The sequence below is a fragment of the Salmo trutta genome, chromosome 6 (genome assembly GCF_901001165.1).
Source record: "Salmo trutta chromosome 6, fSalTru1.1, whole genome shotgun sequence".
Taxonomy (NCBI): domain Eukaryota; kingdom Metazoa; phylum Chordata; class Actinopteri; order Salmoniformes; family Salmonidae; genus Salmo; species Salmo trutta.
In genome coordinates, this window is record NC_042962.1 from 50,552,515 (window position 1) to 50,570,170 (window position 17,656).

At 45.3% G+C, this 17,656-nt stretch overlaps 2 protein-coding genes across 3 annotated transcripts; one reads left to right on the top strand and one right to left on the bottom strand.

Moving 5' to 3' along the window:
- Window positions 1-934: 934 nt before the first annotated feature.
- On the bottom strand, window positions 935-2,806 carry LOC115195140 (complement C1q-like protein 2). Its single transcript, XM_029754946.1, has 5 exons — window positions 2,800-2,806; window positions 2,587-2,649; window positions 2,310-2,372; window positions 1,673-1,801; window positions 935-1,330 (listed from the first exon to the last, which is right to left on the bottom strand). Exons 1-5 carry the CDS (start codon window positions 2,804-2,806, stop codon window positions 1,050-1,052), a joined length of 543 nt encoding a protein of 180 aa, XP_029610806.1. The 3' UTR covers window positions 935-1,049.
- Window positions 2,807-6,809: 4,003 nt separating this feature from the next.
- Window positions 6,810-16,373, top strand: acvr1l (activin A receptor, type 1 like). 2 transcript variants are annotated; one of them, XM_029756780.1, is made up of 11 exons: window positions 6,810-6,933; window positions 10,942-11,012; window positions 11,565-11,635; window positions 11,730-11,984; window positions 12,085-12,296; window positions 12,388-12,487; window positions 12,614-12,760; window positions 14,137-14,412; window positions 14,613-14,810; window positions 14,955-15,085; window positions 15,267-16,373. In XM_029756780.1, exons 3-11 carry the CDS (start codon window positions 11,578-11,580, stop codon window positions 15,396-15,398), a joined length of 1,509 nt encoding a protein of 502 aa, XP_029612640.1. In that variant the 5' UTR covers window positions 6,810-6,933; window positions 10,942-11,012; window positions 11,565-11,577; the 3' UTR covers window positions 15,399-16,373. The 2 variants fall into 2 exon arrangements, with proteins under 2 accessions (XP_029612640.1, XP_029612641.1); XM_029756781.1 differs by having other exon boundaries at window positions 10,950-11,012.
- The last annotated feature ends 1,283 nt before the right edge of the window (window positions 16,374-17,656 follow it).

A 17,656-nucleotide genomic window follows, 5' to 3' on the forward strand; every position in this document is an offset into this window, starting at 1 on the left:
ATTTCTCGTGTTGGTCCTGTGTCTCTCAGCTGGTAGAGCAAGGCCCTTACAATGTCACGATTGTGGGTTGGTTCCCGCTGGGGCCACCCATAAGAAAATGTATGCAGAAAATGTATAAGTTGCTTTGGATAAAAACATCTGCTAAATGTCATATTCTATATTATTATAGAGAAGGTGTTTATTAGGGAAAAGGAGTGCAAAGTTGTCTGCCCAAGTTGTTGTACCTATCGAGCACGCATGCATTAAACTGCTGACGAGGAGACTGAAGTATAAAAAAATACTGAAAAGCGGTGTGATAAAAGCTGATCAAGCCATCTGTGTCCAAAGACCTACCTTTATTTGACTTTATTTCTACATTGAAATTGCTTTATAATAAAGCAACAAAAAAAGGTGTTGATGTCTGTCCAGATACCGGAGGGCACAGCAGTTCATCTAACTCTAGGCCACTACCAAGAAGTAAAGACTATTTCCCTCTAGAGCTCCCTACTGTATGTCCTTGGAGCCATACTGATAAACAGTCAGTCAGATACCAACACTATCAGATGGACAGTAACATTGCCGGTAAACAATTTAGTTATATGGGTGATTTCATTGGCAACTATCTCAGGGGGCAGAGTTGCACTTGTTTTTCCCCCAGATGAAAATTAAACAGGTCTCAGGTCTAATTAAAAGGTTAAATAAACTATAAGGAGTATGGTATTGAGGTAAAGCGTCAATTAAGAGTTCTCTGTTCAGACTTTGAGTTTGTGTTTTACTTGGTGCTAACGATAGGTACATTTGGGCCTTGTTGTGGACAGACTATGCCATGACTATAATGTAACCTAATCATCCATCCCAAGCCTTCTTCTCCCCTCCAACCAGAAACACTGAGCTACTGTCATATTGAACTAATTAACACATTCATCAGGATGTCATACAGACTGCAAAACATAAATAATACAAAATTCTGCTTTATTTTATTGATGCATTTATTAATACGGGAGCCATTTTGGCTCCAAAAGGCCCTGACATACACTCCACTAGAGACCATTACAGCATTCATTATGTTCTCACACAGTGAAGAGCAGGAAGCCACTGAAGGTGTTGTGATTAGTTGAGTCATCATAGAGCCTGTTGCTTGCAGGGATGCGCATGTACACCACATCTCCCTCCTCCAGCTCCAGGCTGACTCCATTAGACAGCGTCTCATAACCGCCAGCATTATATCCCTGACTATACCTGATTTTCTGTCCATTCTTATACATGTATGCATAAAAGTAAAGCAAGGTCTGGACACTCATGGCAGGGAAGCTAATATAGTAGAGTCCTCTCACTGGTGCTGTGAAGACACCTGTATCAGAGGAGAGTAAAGAGGAATCAACTATTTCTGTTTCTCATGTTCTCTTTTGGCATGCAACAAAAATCACACAAAACAGAATGCCATTGACACCCGATAGCTAAACAAGAAAAGTTATAACTTTGTAGCTACAGTAAGTACCAGTCTACTTAACCTCCTAGCCTAATGGCCATAAGAGCGACTGGCCTCAGAAGCCCAGGCCTATGAAGGAGGATTTGGAAGGATGGCCACGCAAGACTAAAGAGCGACAAATACATATCACATTTGCAAGGGGCGTTCAAAAATGGACAAAGGGTTGGTTTGAAATCAGGCCAGAGATCAGTGAAAGTAGACTACCTGTAGCTGGGTTGTAGGCCTTGCCAATGTTTGAGAAGATTTTGGTGTATGCCAGTGTGGTTTCAGCAACAAAGGGTCCAACAGTTCTTGAATCAGTCAAACCAGCAGAGAAGGCCACCTTTGGCCTGTCTGCGAACACAGGAAAGATACCATACAGATTGAATGACATACCGAACTTCTAGTATTCGCAAGTCCACAGCGAAAACTGCATTACACCCTCTGGCAAAAGATGAAATGTTGTTAATAAGCGTCCATGTATGAATCAGTGTTGCAGAGTGAAACAGCATAAGGCTAATTGTTGGAGCTTTGAGTGAGATCTCAGGGAGAGTGATGTCCCCACATGATAGAACTCTTCTATGGCAGATGTGAACTATCAGGGAGTAGGGGGGAGCTGAATACAGCCAAACTAGGAGAGAGTAGAGAAGCTTTATGGTGTTTGGATAGATTCAAAACGGAAACAGAGCAGGCGAATCAATTGTTACATTTTCAATTGTGTGTGTGTTGTAGAGTTTAAACTGAACTGTGACATCACCCTCCTAAGATCGAAGACTCAACTGTGGCTCTCAGAGTAACAAGCTAATGTTTTGCTAGATGTGTGTATGCTTGACACGGATGTCAAGGCAATCATCGGTTTTACCTGCAGTTGCTCTCTTCAGCTCCTCCACCTGGCTCTCACTAGCACTCAGTCTGGTCTCCAGGGCTGAACAATCATTAAAAAGTCAGGACTACTCTTATGTATAATGGACTTCCTATGAAGAGTAAGGTTAAGTACAGTAGCACTTATAATATACATTATGTAAACATACCTGCAGGATATCACATATTCCATAGAATTATTAAAAGGAAATATTCAATTATTTCTGTCATTTAGGCGAACTATCCCTTTTTAACAACCAGTAAATCACTCTTATTACCTGCATTCTCAGCCTCACTGGCTGTCACTCTGTCCCCAATGGCTGATAGCTCAGCTGCTTGGGCTAAAATTATGGAAACAGGTGAGAAATAATCATGATTGTTCATATAAGCAATATAGAGAATTACCTGCATTCTGTCTGCAGCTCCTCCACCTGGCTCTTACTGCCACTCAATCCAGCTGTCAGGTCTAGAATGATAGAAATATGAAAAACCGTTCATGTTGACCTTGCTTCTGCTTGTGGAAAGAGGGTCTGAAAAATCCCAGGACAGGAAATATGGTGGGACATTGTTGAGGCCTTATGTGCCTCTTGGCGTAATAAGGCGTAAGTGCCTTACAAACTAAACTGAAATAAATGTCCATCCAGAATGTTAAATATTCATTATTTCCACTCTCACTGACAATCAATCAAATGTAACCCCAAGGGGGGGGGGGTTGGCGCCCGCCCTTGGGTTGTGCCGTGGCGGAGATCTTTGTGGGCTATACTCGGCCTTGTCTCGGGATGGTAGGTTGGTGTTTGGAGATATCCCTCCAGTGGTGTGGGGGCTGTGCTTTGGCAAAGTGGGTGGGGTTATATCCTACCTGTTTGGCCCTATCCGGGGGTTTCATCGGATGGGGCCACAGTGTCTCCTGACCCCTCCTGTCTCAGCCTCCAGTATTTATGCTGCAGTAGTTTATGTGTCGGGGGGCTAGGGTCAGTCTGCCACATCTGGAGCATTTCTCTTGTCTTTTCCGGTGTCCTGTGTGAATTTAAATATGCTCTCTCTTGCTCTCTCTAATTCTCTAATTCTCTCTCTCTCTCTCTCTCTCTCTCTCTCTCTCTCTCTCTCTCTCTCTCTCTCTCTCTCTCTCTCTCTCTCTCTCTCTCTCTCTCTCTCTCTCTCTCTCTCTCTCTCTCTCTCTCTCTCTCTCTCTCTCTCTCTCTCTCTCTCTCTCTCTCTCTCTCTCTCTCTCTCTCTCTCTCTCTCTCTCTCTCTCTCTCTCTCTCTCTCTCTCTCTCTCTCTCTTCTCTCTCTCTCTCTCTCTCTCTCTCGGAGGACCTGAGCCCTAGGACCATGCCTCAGGACTACCTGGCTTGATGACTCCTTGCACCTGGCCGTGCTGCTGCTCCAGTTCCAACTGTTCTGCCTGCGGCTATGGAACCCTGACCTGTTCACCGGACGTGCTACCTGTCCCAGACCTGCTGTCCCAGACCTGCTGGAACCCTGACCTGTTCAATGGACGTGCTACCTGTCCCAGACCTGCTGTTTTCAACTCTCTAGAGACAGCAGGAGCGGTAGAGATACTCTCAAAGATCGGCTATGAAAAGCCAACTGACACTTACTCTTGTGTTACTGACTTGTTGCACCCTCGACAACTACTATGATTATTATTATTTGACCATGCTGGTCATTTATGAACATTTGAACATCTTGGCCATGTGCTGTTATAATCTCCACCCGGCACAGCCAGAAGAGGACTGGCCACCGGACGTGCTACCTGTCCCAGACCTGCTGTCCCAAACCTGCTCGAACCCTGACCTGTTCACCGGACGTGCTACCTGTCCCAGACCTGCTGTTTTCAACTCTCTAGAGACAGCAGGAGCGGTAGAGATACTCTCAAAGATCGGCTATGAAAAAGCCAACTGACACTTACTCTTGTGTTACTGACTTGTTGCACCCTCGACAACTACTATGATTATTATTATTTGACCATGCTGGTCATTTATGAACATTTGAACATCTTGGCCATGTGCTGTTATAATCTCCACCCGGCACAGCCAGAAGAGGACTGGCCACCCCTCATAGCCTGGTTCCTCTCTAGGTTTCTTCCTAGGTTTTGGCCTTTCTAGGGAGTTTTTCCTAGCCACCGTGCTTCTACACCTGCATTGCTTGCTGTTTGAGGTTTTAGGCTGGGTTTCTGTACAGCACTTTGAGATATCAGCTGATGTAAGAAGGGCTATATAAATACATTTGATTTGATTTGATTTAAAGCAATAAATAATAAGCTTAAATGACCTGCATTCTCCTTCTCCACATTATTCTTGGTGACCCTCAGCTCCACCCTAAGATCGGTCACTGTGTTTCTCTGCTCCTTTGCCTCAGCCTCACTGGGTGTCACTGACCTCCTCAGCTCACCTTCCTCAGCTCCACTACAATGGTTCCCAGGTTGTGCACCATGTTCCTCAGCTTCTCTCTCTGCTCCACTATGATGGTTCCCAGGTTGTGCACCATGTTCCTCAGCTTCTCTCTCTGCTCCACTATGATGGTTCCCAGGTTGTGCACCATGTTCCTCAGCTTCTCTCTCTGCTCCACTATGATGGTTCCCAGGTTGTGCACCATGTTCCTCAGCTTCTCTCTCTGCTCCACTACGATGGTTCCCAGGTTGTGCACCATGTTCCTCAGCTTCTCTCTCTGCTCCACTATGATGGTTCCCAGGTTGTGCACCATGTTCCTCAGCTTCTCTCTCTGCTCCACTATGATGGTTCCCAGGTTGTGCACCATGTTCCTCAGCTTCTCTCTCTGCTCCACTACGATGGTTCCCAGGTTGTGCCCCATGTCTCTCAGCTCCTTCATCTCAGTCCAGATGTCAGGTGAGGTGGTCATCTGTTCGTTGGTTGTCTCCGAAGCGCAAGTCATTTGGCTCTCTCTCCCTGCACTGTGACCCTTTTGAGTGATGTCACTCTCTCTGACCCCTCCACTCTCCTCCTGAGCCCATGCCCCAGACAGACAGAACACCCTCCACTCTCCTCCTGAGTCCATGCCCCAGACAGACAGAACACCCTCCACTCTCCTCCTGAGTCCATGCCCCAGACAGACAGAACACCCTCCACTCTCCTGAGTCCATGCCCCAGACAGACAGAACACTCTCCTCCTGAGTCCATGCCCCAGACAGACAGAACACCCTTCACTCTCCTCCTGAGTCCATGCCCCAGACAGACAGAACACCCTTCACTCTCCTCCTGAGTCCATGCCCCAGACAGACAGAACACCCTCCACTGTCCTCCTGAGTCCATGCCCCAGACAGACAGAACACTCTCCGCCTGAGTCCATGCCCCAGACAGACAGAACACCCTCCACTCTCCTCCTGAGTCCATGCCCCAGACAGACAGAACAACAACACCAGCAGAGCTACAGCACCCCTCATTCTGAAACAATACCTGTTCAGATATGATGCACTTTATGAGGCTCAGACTTATATACACTTATATACACACAGCTCAGTTAAGCAGAACGTGTACAAGAGACACGTCATACTCAGTGGAAAATTACTAAAGCCATAAAGGACGTTCCGATAAAAAAAGAGAACATTTTATCAGAAGTTTCAACACGTAGCAGTTCAGTTCAATCGATGTTGCAGGAGACTGTGAGAAGTCTGCAACTGCAGTGATCTCATGTCTCAGTACAGTTTGTTTGTGAAATGGTACCGAACTATGTGGTAAAAGACAAAAACGTGTAATATAATCACAATCTATCAGAGCACTTCTAGAACAATTGCTGCAGCTGTAGTGTAGAGAAGACAGGGAGTGAATGGGTGTATATTTTGGGGAGGGAGGGTAGCGCATTGCAGTAGTAGGCTATATGACTTGAGGTCAGGTTTGGAGTTTAGCCGTTGGACAGAGGTTAACACCCCTAGATTTGTGATATGGGAGTAGGGCGAAGTTGCCCTTAAAATATGTTCTTGGGTCAGTTTTGCATTATTCCAACTAATGATTATGATCAGGGAGGGGAAGCTGATCCTAGATTTGTACCTAGGGGAAACTTCATCCCAGAGCTTATGATAGGTGTGATTGACCATTGTCAGATCTCATCCAAGTAGGCTGGATCTAAGCATTATGGCGAAGGTCCACCGAGCATTCTAGGCAAAGGGAAGGTTACGCCATATTGGTTCGCCACCTGTCCAGAGTGTTTCATATCTGCATTCTGTAAACACAGAAGGGGAAGGACGGGGTCAAGGGACCAGGAAAGCTGAGAGAATGAGTTCAAGGCAATGAGAAAAAATAAATATTACCCAAGTGAATTTGCTTTCACCTGTCTAGCTACCTGGCTGTCTGCCTCCTGCAGACTTGTGCTACATCAGACAGACTCATTGTAAATGCTTCAATGAATTACATGAGATTTGGGTACAAAATCACCTAAACAAAAATAACTTTGTACTGGGGAGAACCCCAAAATGGTTTGGAGGACTGGGGTACCCACAATGCATTATAATGGGAACGTTGTGACGTCATGTTGTTGCGCTAGAACTGCACGACCCAACAAGAAGCCTGTGGGTGGTGGTCGATTCGTTCAGCCTTTTTACAGTAAAATAAACTGAACTAGCACGCTAATTTGGAGTAACCCTATCTAAATCAGTTAATTAAGCCCAGGTAAGCACCATTTCGCAAGCTTTTGGGGAGCTAGCTGCTACTAGCCAGCTAAGGGCATGCTAACGAATCTGAGCTAGAACAAGTAAACTGGTTCAACGTTAGCGTAGCTAAAATTTACAATAGCTTTTAGTGAATTGCAAACTAATAAATCCGTAAGTAAACGTTGGCTAACTAGACGTTTTGATACAATAATACAGTGCATTCGGAAAGTCAATACCCCTTTACTTTTTCCACATTTTGTTACGTTACAGCCTTATTCTAAAATTGATTAAATTGTACCCCCCCTCAATCTACACACAATACCCAATAATGACGAAGCCAAAGGAAAAACTGGGTTTTAGATTTTTGCAAATGTATAGAGAATACAAACTGAAATATCACATTTACATAAGTATTCAGACCCTTTACTCAGTACTTTATTTTAGCACCTTTGGCACGGATTACAGCCTTGAGTCTTAGGTATGACACTACAAGCTTGGCACACCTGTATTTGGGGAGTTTCTCTCATTCTTCTCTGCCGATCCTCTCAAGCTCTGTCAGGTTGGATGGGGAGCATCGCCTCACAGCTATTTTCAGGTCTCTCCAGAGATGTTAGATCGGGTTCAAGTCCAGGCTCTGGCTTGGCCACTCAAGGATATTCAGAGACTTGTCCCGAAGCCTCTCCTGTGTTGTCTTGGCTGTGTACTTAAGATCGTTGTCCTGTTGGAAGGTGAACCTTCGCCCCAGTCTGAGGTCCTGAGCGCTCTGGAGCAGGTTTTCATTAAGTATCTCTCTGTACTTTGCTATGTTCTTCTTTCCCTCGATCTGCTGAAAAACATCTCCGCCGCATGATGCTGCCACCACCAAGCTTCACCGTAGGGATGGTGCCAGATTTCCTCTGACGCTTGGCATTCAGGCTAAAGAGTTACATTTTGGTTTCAGACAAGAGAATCTTGTTTCCCACGGTCTGAGAGTCCTTTAGGTGCCTTTTGGCAAACTCCAAGCGGGCTGTCATGTGCCTTTTTACTGAGGAGTGGCTCCCATCTGGCCACTCTACCATAAAGGCCTGTTTGGTTATGTGCTGCAGAGATGGTTGTCCTTCTGGAAGGTTCTCCCATCTCTACAGAGGAACTCTGGAGCTCTGTCAGAGTGACCATCGGGTTCTTGGTCTCCTCCCTGACCAAGGCCCTTTTCCCCCGATTGCTCAGTACTCTACGGACAATTCCTTTTATCTCATGGCTTGGTTTTTGCTCTGTCAACTGTGGGACCTTATATAGACCGGTGCGTGCCTTTTCAACTCTTGTCCAATCAATTGAATTTAGCACAGGTGGACTCCAATCAAGTTGTAGAAACATCTCAAGGATGATCAATGGAAACAGGATGCACCTGAGCTCAATTTCAATAATGAACGACGTGGAAGGTGTGGAACTCACCTTCCATGGAGTTGCATTATTTTCCAGAGAACTCATTAAGCCCCAAATTGATTATCCCTTTTATACCATGGTCATAATTTAACACTTTTGCCGCTAGAAATGTGTTAAACATCCAGTTGAAATAATGCACGCTCTAGAATGACCTTCAAGAGTATTCAACAATGCCATGGTATAATTTAGCAATAAGGCTTGGGGGGGTGTGGTATATGGCCAATATACCACGGCTAAGGGCTGTTCTTAGCCGTGGTATATTGGCCATATACCAAAAACCTCCGAGGTGCCTTATTGCTATTATAGCTAAACTAGCAAGTCTGGTTACCAAGTCAACTACTGTAGCTATCTAGTAAACTAGCTAGCTACTGGATGTTGAACACATTTATAGCAGCAAATGTGTTAAATTATAGCCATGGTATGAAAGGGATAATGAACTCGGGGTTCTATACGTTCTCAAAATAATGCAACTCTGTGGAAGGTTAGTTCACTCCTCTAGCGCGTCGTGGAACACACCTTCACCGTTCATTATATCCCATAGAACTCGTTGATTATCCCTTACATAATGCACGCTCTAGAATGCCCTTCAAGCCAATCAGAAAGGTGCATTCAACAATGCCATGGTATAACTAGCTAGCCAAGTTGTCTGCCTGCGTTAGCGAACAGTAGCTAACTAGATGGCCGAGGAGAACAGACATGTGGAGACTGATTGCTAGCCAGTTAGCTTTCGTTAAACCTTCCAGGGCATGACACAAATCATGTCTAGCCAACTAGCTATCTAGAACATTTTCACTAGGTAGCTAACGTTATTGTCTAACTAGCTATACGTGTTTTATGGTTGACTGAATGAGTCAAACCAGTAACTTTACTACAGTGTTGGTTTTGTACTTCCTAGACTGATGTACATCACATCATTAATGTGTTGTACGGTCGTGGCCAAAAGTTTTGAGAATGACACAAATATTAATTTCCGCAAAGTTTGCTGCTTCAGTGTCTTTAGATATTTTTGTCAGATGTTACTATGGAATACTGAAGTATAATTACAAGCATTTCATAAGTGTCAAAGGCTTTTATTAACAATTACATGTTGATGCAGAGTCAATATTTGCAGTGTTGACCCTTCTTTTTCAAGACCTCTGCAATCTGCCCTGGCATGCTGTCAATTAACTTCTGGGCCACATCCTGACTGATGGCAGCCCATTATTGCATAATCAATGCTTGGAGTTTGTCAGAATTTGTGGGTTTTTGTTTGTCCACCTGCCTCTTGAGGATTGACCACGAGATCTCAATGGGATTTATGTCTGGGGAGTTTCCTGGCCATGGACCCAAAATATCGATGTTTTGTTCCCTGAGCCACTTAGTTATCACTTTTGCGTTATGGCAAGGTGCTCTATCATGCTGGAATTGGCATTGTTAATCACCAAACTGTTCCTGGATGGTTGGGAGAAGTTGCTCTCGGAGGATGTGTTGGTACCATTCTTTATTCATGGCTGTGTTCTTAGGCAAAATTGTGAGTGAGCCCACTCCCTTGGCTGAGAAGCAACCCCACACATGAATGGTCTCAGGATGCTTTACTGTTGGCATGACACAGGACTGATGGTAGCGCTCACCTTGTCTTCTCCGGACAAGCTTTTTTCCGGATGCCTCAAACAATCGGAAAGGGGATTCATCAGAGAAAATGACTTTACCCCAGTCCTCAGCAGTCCAATCCCTGTACCTTTTGCAGAATATCAGTCTGTCCCTGATGTTTTTTCCTGGAGAGAAGTGGCTTCTTTGCTGCTCTTCTTGACACCAGGCCATCCTCAAAGTCTTTGCCTCACTGTGCGTGCAGATGCACTCACACCTGCCTGCTGCCATTCCTGAGCAAGCTCTGTACTGGTGGTGCCCTGATCCCGCAGCTGAATCAACATTAGGAGACGGTCCTGGCGCTTGCTGGACTTTGTTGGGTGCCCTGAAGCCTTCTTCACAACAATTGAACCGCTCTTGTTGAAGTTCTTGATGATCCGATGAATGGTTGATTTAGGTGCAATCTTACTGGCAGCAATATCCTTGCCTGTGAAGCCCTTTTTGTGCAAAGCAATGATGACGGCACGTGTTTCCTTGCAGGTAACCATGGTTGACAGAGGAAGAACAATGATTCCAAGCACCATCCTCCTTCTGAAGCTTCCAGTCTGTTATTCGAACTCAATCAGCATGACAGAGTGATCTCCAGCCTTTTCCTCATCAACACTCACACCTGTGTTAACGGGAGAATCACTGACATGATGTCAGCTGGTCCTTTTGTGGCAGGGCTGAAATGCAGTGGAAATGTTTTTTGGGGATTCAGTTCATTTGCATGGCAAAGAGGGACTTTGCAATTCATCTGATCACTCTTCATAACATTCTGGAGTATATGCACATTGCCATCATACAAACTGAGGCATCAGACTTTGTGAAAATTAATATTTCTGTCATTTTCAAAACTTTTGGCCACGACTGTACATTGTGCATTTGAGAAACTTGGCTACAAAATAAGCAGTAATGCATGTATGATGGCTACCTGATATGAGAATGTGTCTAACTGAATCCTGCTACTGTTTGCGCTTCTCTCCTGTCCCCTCCGGAGATTTGTAGAGGCCAGACTGGCTATGTCTGAGCCCTAAGGCACAGCCGAGCATCCCAACTGGACCACTACAAGTAAGACCTGCTAGTAGTAAGCCCATATCTGACCAGGGTTTGGGTCAGTTCCAATGCAATTCAGTTTATTCAGAGAGTGAGTAACAATTTCAATTCAGTTTCAATTCCTCTCTAAATAGAAATTAAATTGACCCAATCCATGGTCTGATGTGGATCTTACATTCTGCCATTTATATTCTATTTAAAAAAAAAAATGTTTTATTTAACCTTTATTTAACTAGGCAAGTCCGTTAAGAACAAATTCTTTTTTACGATGATGGCCTACCAAAAGACAAAAGGCCTCCTGTGGGGACGGGGGCTGGGAATAAAAATATAGGACCAAACACACATCACGACAAGAGAGACACCACAACACTACCAAAAGAGACCTAAGACAACAACAAGCTATGTATTTTTCCCTGTCAACATTGCGAGTTGCAGCCCAGTTTAATTCACTCACCCACACTGCAGAGGATCGATCAGTTGAGACAAAAGACATTGTGTCCCTGAAAGAGAGGAAATAAAATGACTGTGACCAGTTCTGAGTGCTGACCGTCTCCCTCTCCCCTACAGTGCAGTGAACCAAATGGGTCGTTGTGTCTTTCTGTTCCTGCTGCTACAGACCCTGCAGACATTGGCCGAAGGTAGACATGAAGTATATCTACCTTTCTCTCTCTCAGATGGCCATTTGTTTTGCATATGGGTTAACTCTCTCCCCTTCTTCTCTCTCTCTATTAGATGGCCAGTTGCTGTGTGTGTGTGAGGGCAGCGGCTGCCTCAACTCCGCCCAGTGTGAGGGCTCTCAGTGCTACTCGTCGGTGGCGGTCAGTAGCCATGGGGCCGTAGTAACACGGGGCTGCCTGCAGGGATCAGAGAAGACCCGTTTGATCTGTTCTACGGCCTCCTCCCTCAGCCATGCCCTGCTCTGCTGCTCCAGCTTCATGTGCAACCGCAACGCTACCGCCAGCTCACTACTGCCCCTCCTCACTACAGGTGGGAACTGCACCCCTTGTACTTTGGCTTATTTCATGGCATGCTGGGTCCAGTTATAGTGATGTTGCATTTTCTCTCTCTTCTGCCTTTCTCCCTCCAGCTCCAGAAGAAGAGCCTGTGAGGTATCGTGTGGAGACTCTGGCCCTGTTTGTATTGGGTCCAGTAGTGATCCTAACCCTCCTGTCAGTCCTATCTGTGTTGGGCTGCAGGAGGCTGCACCACGGCAGGCTACAGAGACTACAGGAGTTTGATCCAGAACAGGATGCGATTGACGGACTCATCACCTCTAATGTTGGGGACAGCACTCTGGCTGTAAGAAGAAAAGACTTGTATGAGTTTGTTTGCAAATATTTTATAGAGAGAACCCTGATGACCTCTGTTTCTCCCCCACTTCTCTCTCTAGGAGCTGTTGGACCACTCCTGTACATCAGGCAGTGGTTCAGGCCTGCCTTTCCTGGTCCAGAGAACTGTGGCCAGACAGATCAGCCTGATGGAGTGTGTAGGTGTGTAGAAACACAACAATTAGATCAGCCTGATGGAGTGTGTAGGTACATAGAATCACAACACATATAGAAGAAATGTAAACAGGGGTTTTTTAACGAATGAGTTCTCCCTCCCCATGTCTTTAGGTAAGGGGCGTTATGGAGAGGTCTGGAGGGGTCAGTGGCAGGGGGAGAACGTGGCTGTGAAAATCTTCTCCTCCCGAGACGAGAGGTCATGGTTCAGAGAGACTGAGATCTACAACACAGTGCTACTGAGACACGAGAACATACTGGGTGAGTAGGAGTCCATCTCGCTCTCTAACCCACATCCAGCTCCCACACGCTATATTGGACACAAGCGCACAACAGCATATTGAACAATGTTATGATATGAAATGGTAATATTCAAATAATATTTAATAATGGTCAGGGTTCTCCGCAAAGAATGTAAGAGCGGTGGTGTGATCATATACAGTGCCTTCGGAAAGTATTCAGACCCCTTGAACTTTTCAACATTGTTACTTTACAGCCTTAGTCTAAAATGGATTAAATCGTTTTTTCCCCCTCAATCTACACACACTACCCCATAATGACGAAGCAAAAACAGGTTTGTAGAAATGTTTGCACGGGAAAAAAATATGAAATATCACATTTACATAAGTTTTCAGACCCTTTACTCAGTACTTTGTTGAAGCACCGTTGGCAGCGATTACAGCCTCGAGTCTTCTTGGGTATGATGCTACAAGCTTGGCACACCTGTATTTGGGGAGTTTCTCCCATTCTTCTCTGTAGATCCTCTCAAGCTCTGTCAAGTTGGATAGGGAGCGTTGCTGCACAGCTATTTTCAGGTCTCTCCAGAGATGTTAGATTGGGTTCAAGTCCGGGCTCTAGCTGGGCCACTCAAGGACATTCAGAGACTTGTTCCAAAGCCATTCCTGTGTTGTCTTGGCTGTGTGCTTAGGGTCGTTGTCCTGTTCGAAGGTGAACCTTCGCCCCCCAGTCTAAGGTCCTGAGCAGATTTTCATCAAGGATCTCTGTACTTTGCTCCGTTCATCTTTCCCTCAATTCTGACTAGTCTCCTAGTCCCTGCCACTGAGAAACATCCCCACATGCCACCACCGTGCTTCACCGTAAGGATGGTGTCAGGTTTCCTCCAGACGTGACGCTTGGCATTCAGGCCAAGAGTTCAATCTTGGTTTCATCAGACCAGATTATCTTGTTTCTCATGGTCAGAGTTTTTTAGGTGCCTTTTGGCAAACTCCAAGTGGGCTGTCATGTGCCTTTTACTGAGGAGTGGCTTCCATCTGGCCACTCTACCATAACGGCCTGATTGGTGGAGTGCTGCAGAGATGGTTGACCTTCTGGAAGATTCTCGCATTTCCACAGAGGAACTCTGGAGCTCTGTCAGAGTGACCATCGGGTTCTTGTGTGTAGATTGAGGGGGAAAAAAATAGTTTCATCCAATTTAGAATAAGGCTGTAACGTAACAAAATGTGGAAAAGGTCAAGGGGTCTGAATACTTCCTGAATGCCCTGTAGACCATTACAGGTGTTCAGAAATCTCCCGCTGTACTCACAGCACCTTGTTAAAAAGTCCTGGGGAGAACCCTGATGGTAATATTAAAATAATAGTTATTAGTTAAGATATTTGACCTCTCCGTTTCCTTCCAGGCTTCATGGCGTCAGATATGACGTCTCGCAACTCCAGCACCCAGCTCTGGCTTATCACACATTACCATGACAACGGCTCGCTCTACGACTACCTCCAGAGGGTTCCCGTGGAGACGGGGGAGGGCCTAGCGATGGCGACGTCGGTGGCGTGCGGTTTGGTGCACCTGCACACGGAGATCTTCGGCACTGAGGGGAAGCCGGCCATCGCTCACCGAGACCTGAAGAGCAAGAATATACTGGTGACCAAGGATCTACACTGTTGTATAGCTGATCTGGGTCAGTAGTGTGTGTGTCTGAGTGTCTGTCTTTACATGCTACTAATTAGCTTCGGTACTTAAATCCAGTGTGAAAGAAATGTCAGAGATTGATAGACGCAGAGCCATATAAGAAAAAAAACAGGGCACCCACAGTCACACAGAGCAGCCATTTTGTGCCAGTACTGACCAGTTTCTCTCCTCTCTTCCTGTTCCCTACAGGCCTGGCAGTAACCCACTCCCAGTCAGACAACCAGCTGGATGTAGGAAACAACCCCAAGGTGGGCACCAAGCGCTACATGGCTCCTGAGGTGTTGGATGAGTCCAACCAGACAGACTGTTTTGATGCCTATAAGAGAGTGGACATCTGGGCCTTCGGTCTGGTACTGTGGGAGATCGCTAGTAGAACCTACAGCAACGGTGAGGACTAATAATGTTTTTATTACCTTAAATAGTTCAGGAACCTCTGACGTCAAGTGGCTTCCTCTCCTCGTCCCCTTTCCTTCACCTAGCCCCTGTAACCCTTGACCCTAACACTAGATGTCCTCTTACCTCTGTGATCAGGTATTGTGGAGGAGTACAAGCCTCCGTTCTATGACCAGGTGCCTAACGACCCCAGCTTTGAGGACATGAGGAAGGTGGTGTGTGTGGAACAACAACGACCGTTCATCCCCAACCGCTGGTTCTCCGACCCTGTGAGTATGACCACTACTTTTACCGTTAAATGACCACACACGCTGGTACCATGACCTTAACGGTAACGCTAAATTAAGGTAATCTGTTCTCATGTTTCTGTGTTTCAAACCCTGTCTTCTTGTATATCAACTTACAATGACTCTCTCCCCCTCTCCTCTCTCTGTTCCCCTCTCTCTCTAGACCCTGTCTGCCCTGGTGAAACTGATGAAGGAGTGTTGGTACCAGAACCCCTCGGCTCGCCTCACAGCCCTGCGCATCAAAAAGACCCTGAACAAGATCCATAGCTCCCTGGAGAAAGGAAAGAAGTCGTGAGGAGAGGAAAGGAGGACGACTGCCAGAGGAGAGATGGAAAGAAGGCAGGGGGAGTGGAGATGCCAGATCAGATGGACACAGCTGCTGCTACTGAACATGAATGTTGTTTTCCTTATTGGCTGAATGCTGAACTGAACTAGCTGGTCACTCAGTGTGAGATGGTGTTACCGTAGCCTTACCCTGTTTTAAAGGCCTGTGCACGCTGCACGGGTCAAGGCTGGGGCTCAGACCCTCTACACACACGCACTTCTGCCCATTTGTCGTTTCAATGTTCAGCCGATCATATTATGTTGCTCTACTCAGACACTCAAATGTGTATTCCAATGTAGGTACACACATTAACGAACACACACACACAATCTTGAGTTCAGTTACACAGGAACAGAGCCAATAGGATCAAATGAACGCTATGGTTGTGAACTCTATAGTAAAATATTTATGTAATGTGCTTTATGTGTAGGGTGGGACTATTTGTAATGTTATGACTAGGAGTTTGGGAGTTGGTATTGGTAAGGGAAAACTGATTACATTACAAGGAAACTTTATGTACCCATGTAAATGCAGTTTTTTTGGCGAGTAAGACATTGTGTATTTACAAAAGAAGTCAGGAGACATGCCTCCACATGCTTTGAATTGTGAGCTGTGAATGCATTACAGTTATAAATATAGGAACCACATACTGATTCAGTGTTGTATGCTTTGTAGAATTCCACCCAGTGCTCTTGATTTAGCTCACACCCGCGCCATGTTGGCAGAGTTTTCACCTTAGGGCCAATTGACTGGTTTCAAAAGCTAAAAACTCTGCCTACCCAGAGTGCAGGGCCGGCTCTAGCCTTTGAAGCCCTAAACCAGATTTGGTTGTTGGGCCCCCCACCTCGCGACAAAACATTTTAGTGGGCCCCCTCTTTTTTATGTGATTTTACTGTGTTCTATATATTTCCACAGTATGAGGTTGGAATAATACTGTGAACATGATAATGCCCTTTTAGTGTCGTCGCTGTTTGGAATTTCGTCCTGTTTTGGTGGGAGGAAGTTTCGGCCTTCCATGGTGACATCACCATGTGGTAAATGAGTTAATAGACCAATAAGAAAGAGTTCCAAACCTCTCTGCCAATAACATTTTTAGTTTTCCACTCCCAGTGCTAGTAAAGTTTTTTGCCTTAGAAATTACTCTAGCTAAGAAGCTATTTTTGACTAATTTAATTGAAAACAATCACAGGTACTTAAAGGGATACTTCTGTATTTTAGCAATGAAGCCCTTTATCTCTTTCCCCAGAACTGGATACCATTTGTATGTCTCTGCATCCCGTATGAAGTCAGTTGGAGGTAGTCTCGTGAGCCAATGCTAACTAGTCTAAGCTATCTACTAGCATGTGCTAACTCTAGAAATTGCGCTAACGCTAGTTAATAACTTTCTTCAAACTGCACGTAGAGACAAATGGTATCCACGAGTTCATCTGACTTGGGGAAGTAGAAAAGGTATGAAATTGTATGCACTCACTACTGTAAGTCGCTCTGGATAAGAGTGTCTGCTAAATGACAAAAAAAAAGGGGGCTTGTTGCAAAAATCCCATAGTAGGCCTTAAATGTTCCCCAGAAATGATTTGATATGGACATACAAACGGCTGCATTGAACCTCAGAAGTTTTGGGGCAGAGAAAAAACGTAAACATTAACAAATTATTTTTGCAGTTATAAAGCTAATTTCCTGTAATTCTACACATTGAAATGACATATCATGTTAATATGATATTTGAGTGAGAATGACTAACAAAATCAATGGGGCCCCCTTGGAGGTCAGGGACCATGGGCATGTGCCCTCAGTATTTGGCCATGATTACTGCAAGTTTAGATAGCTGGCTAGACTAGCTACCAATCTAAACGTTGTTAGCTGACATGGTTAACTGAGTGACTGACATAAGATAAACTGCTGTTGCTCAACCACATGTTTAAATTGCAGCTGGTATATTCTACTATTCTTACTCTCAATAAATTGAGACCCGGCTGAGTTCATTTTCTGGGGGGGATCCATAGGCCCCAAGTGACCGCTTATGTCTGGAATTGGCACTGCCGGAGTGTCAGGCAAGTTTAATCACGTGCACCTAATGATTCTGCTCACCCCAGGACCTTACTTGATCGGGATTAGTGGACAGGATCACCAATGCATAGGAAACAGACTTGTTCCTTTTGAGAGAATGTTTTACAGGAAAAGGCCAGGATTAAATCCGATCCGCAGTAGCCTGGTTAGCTGAAAAACAC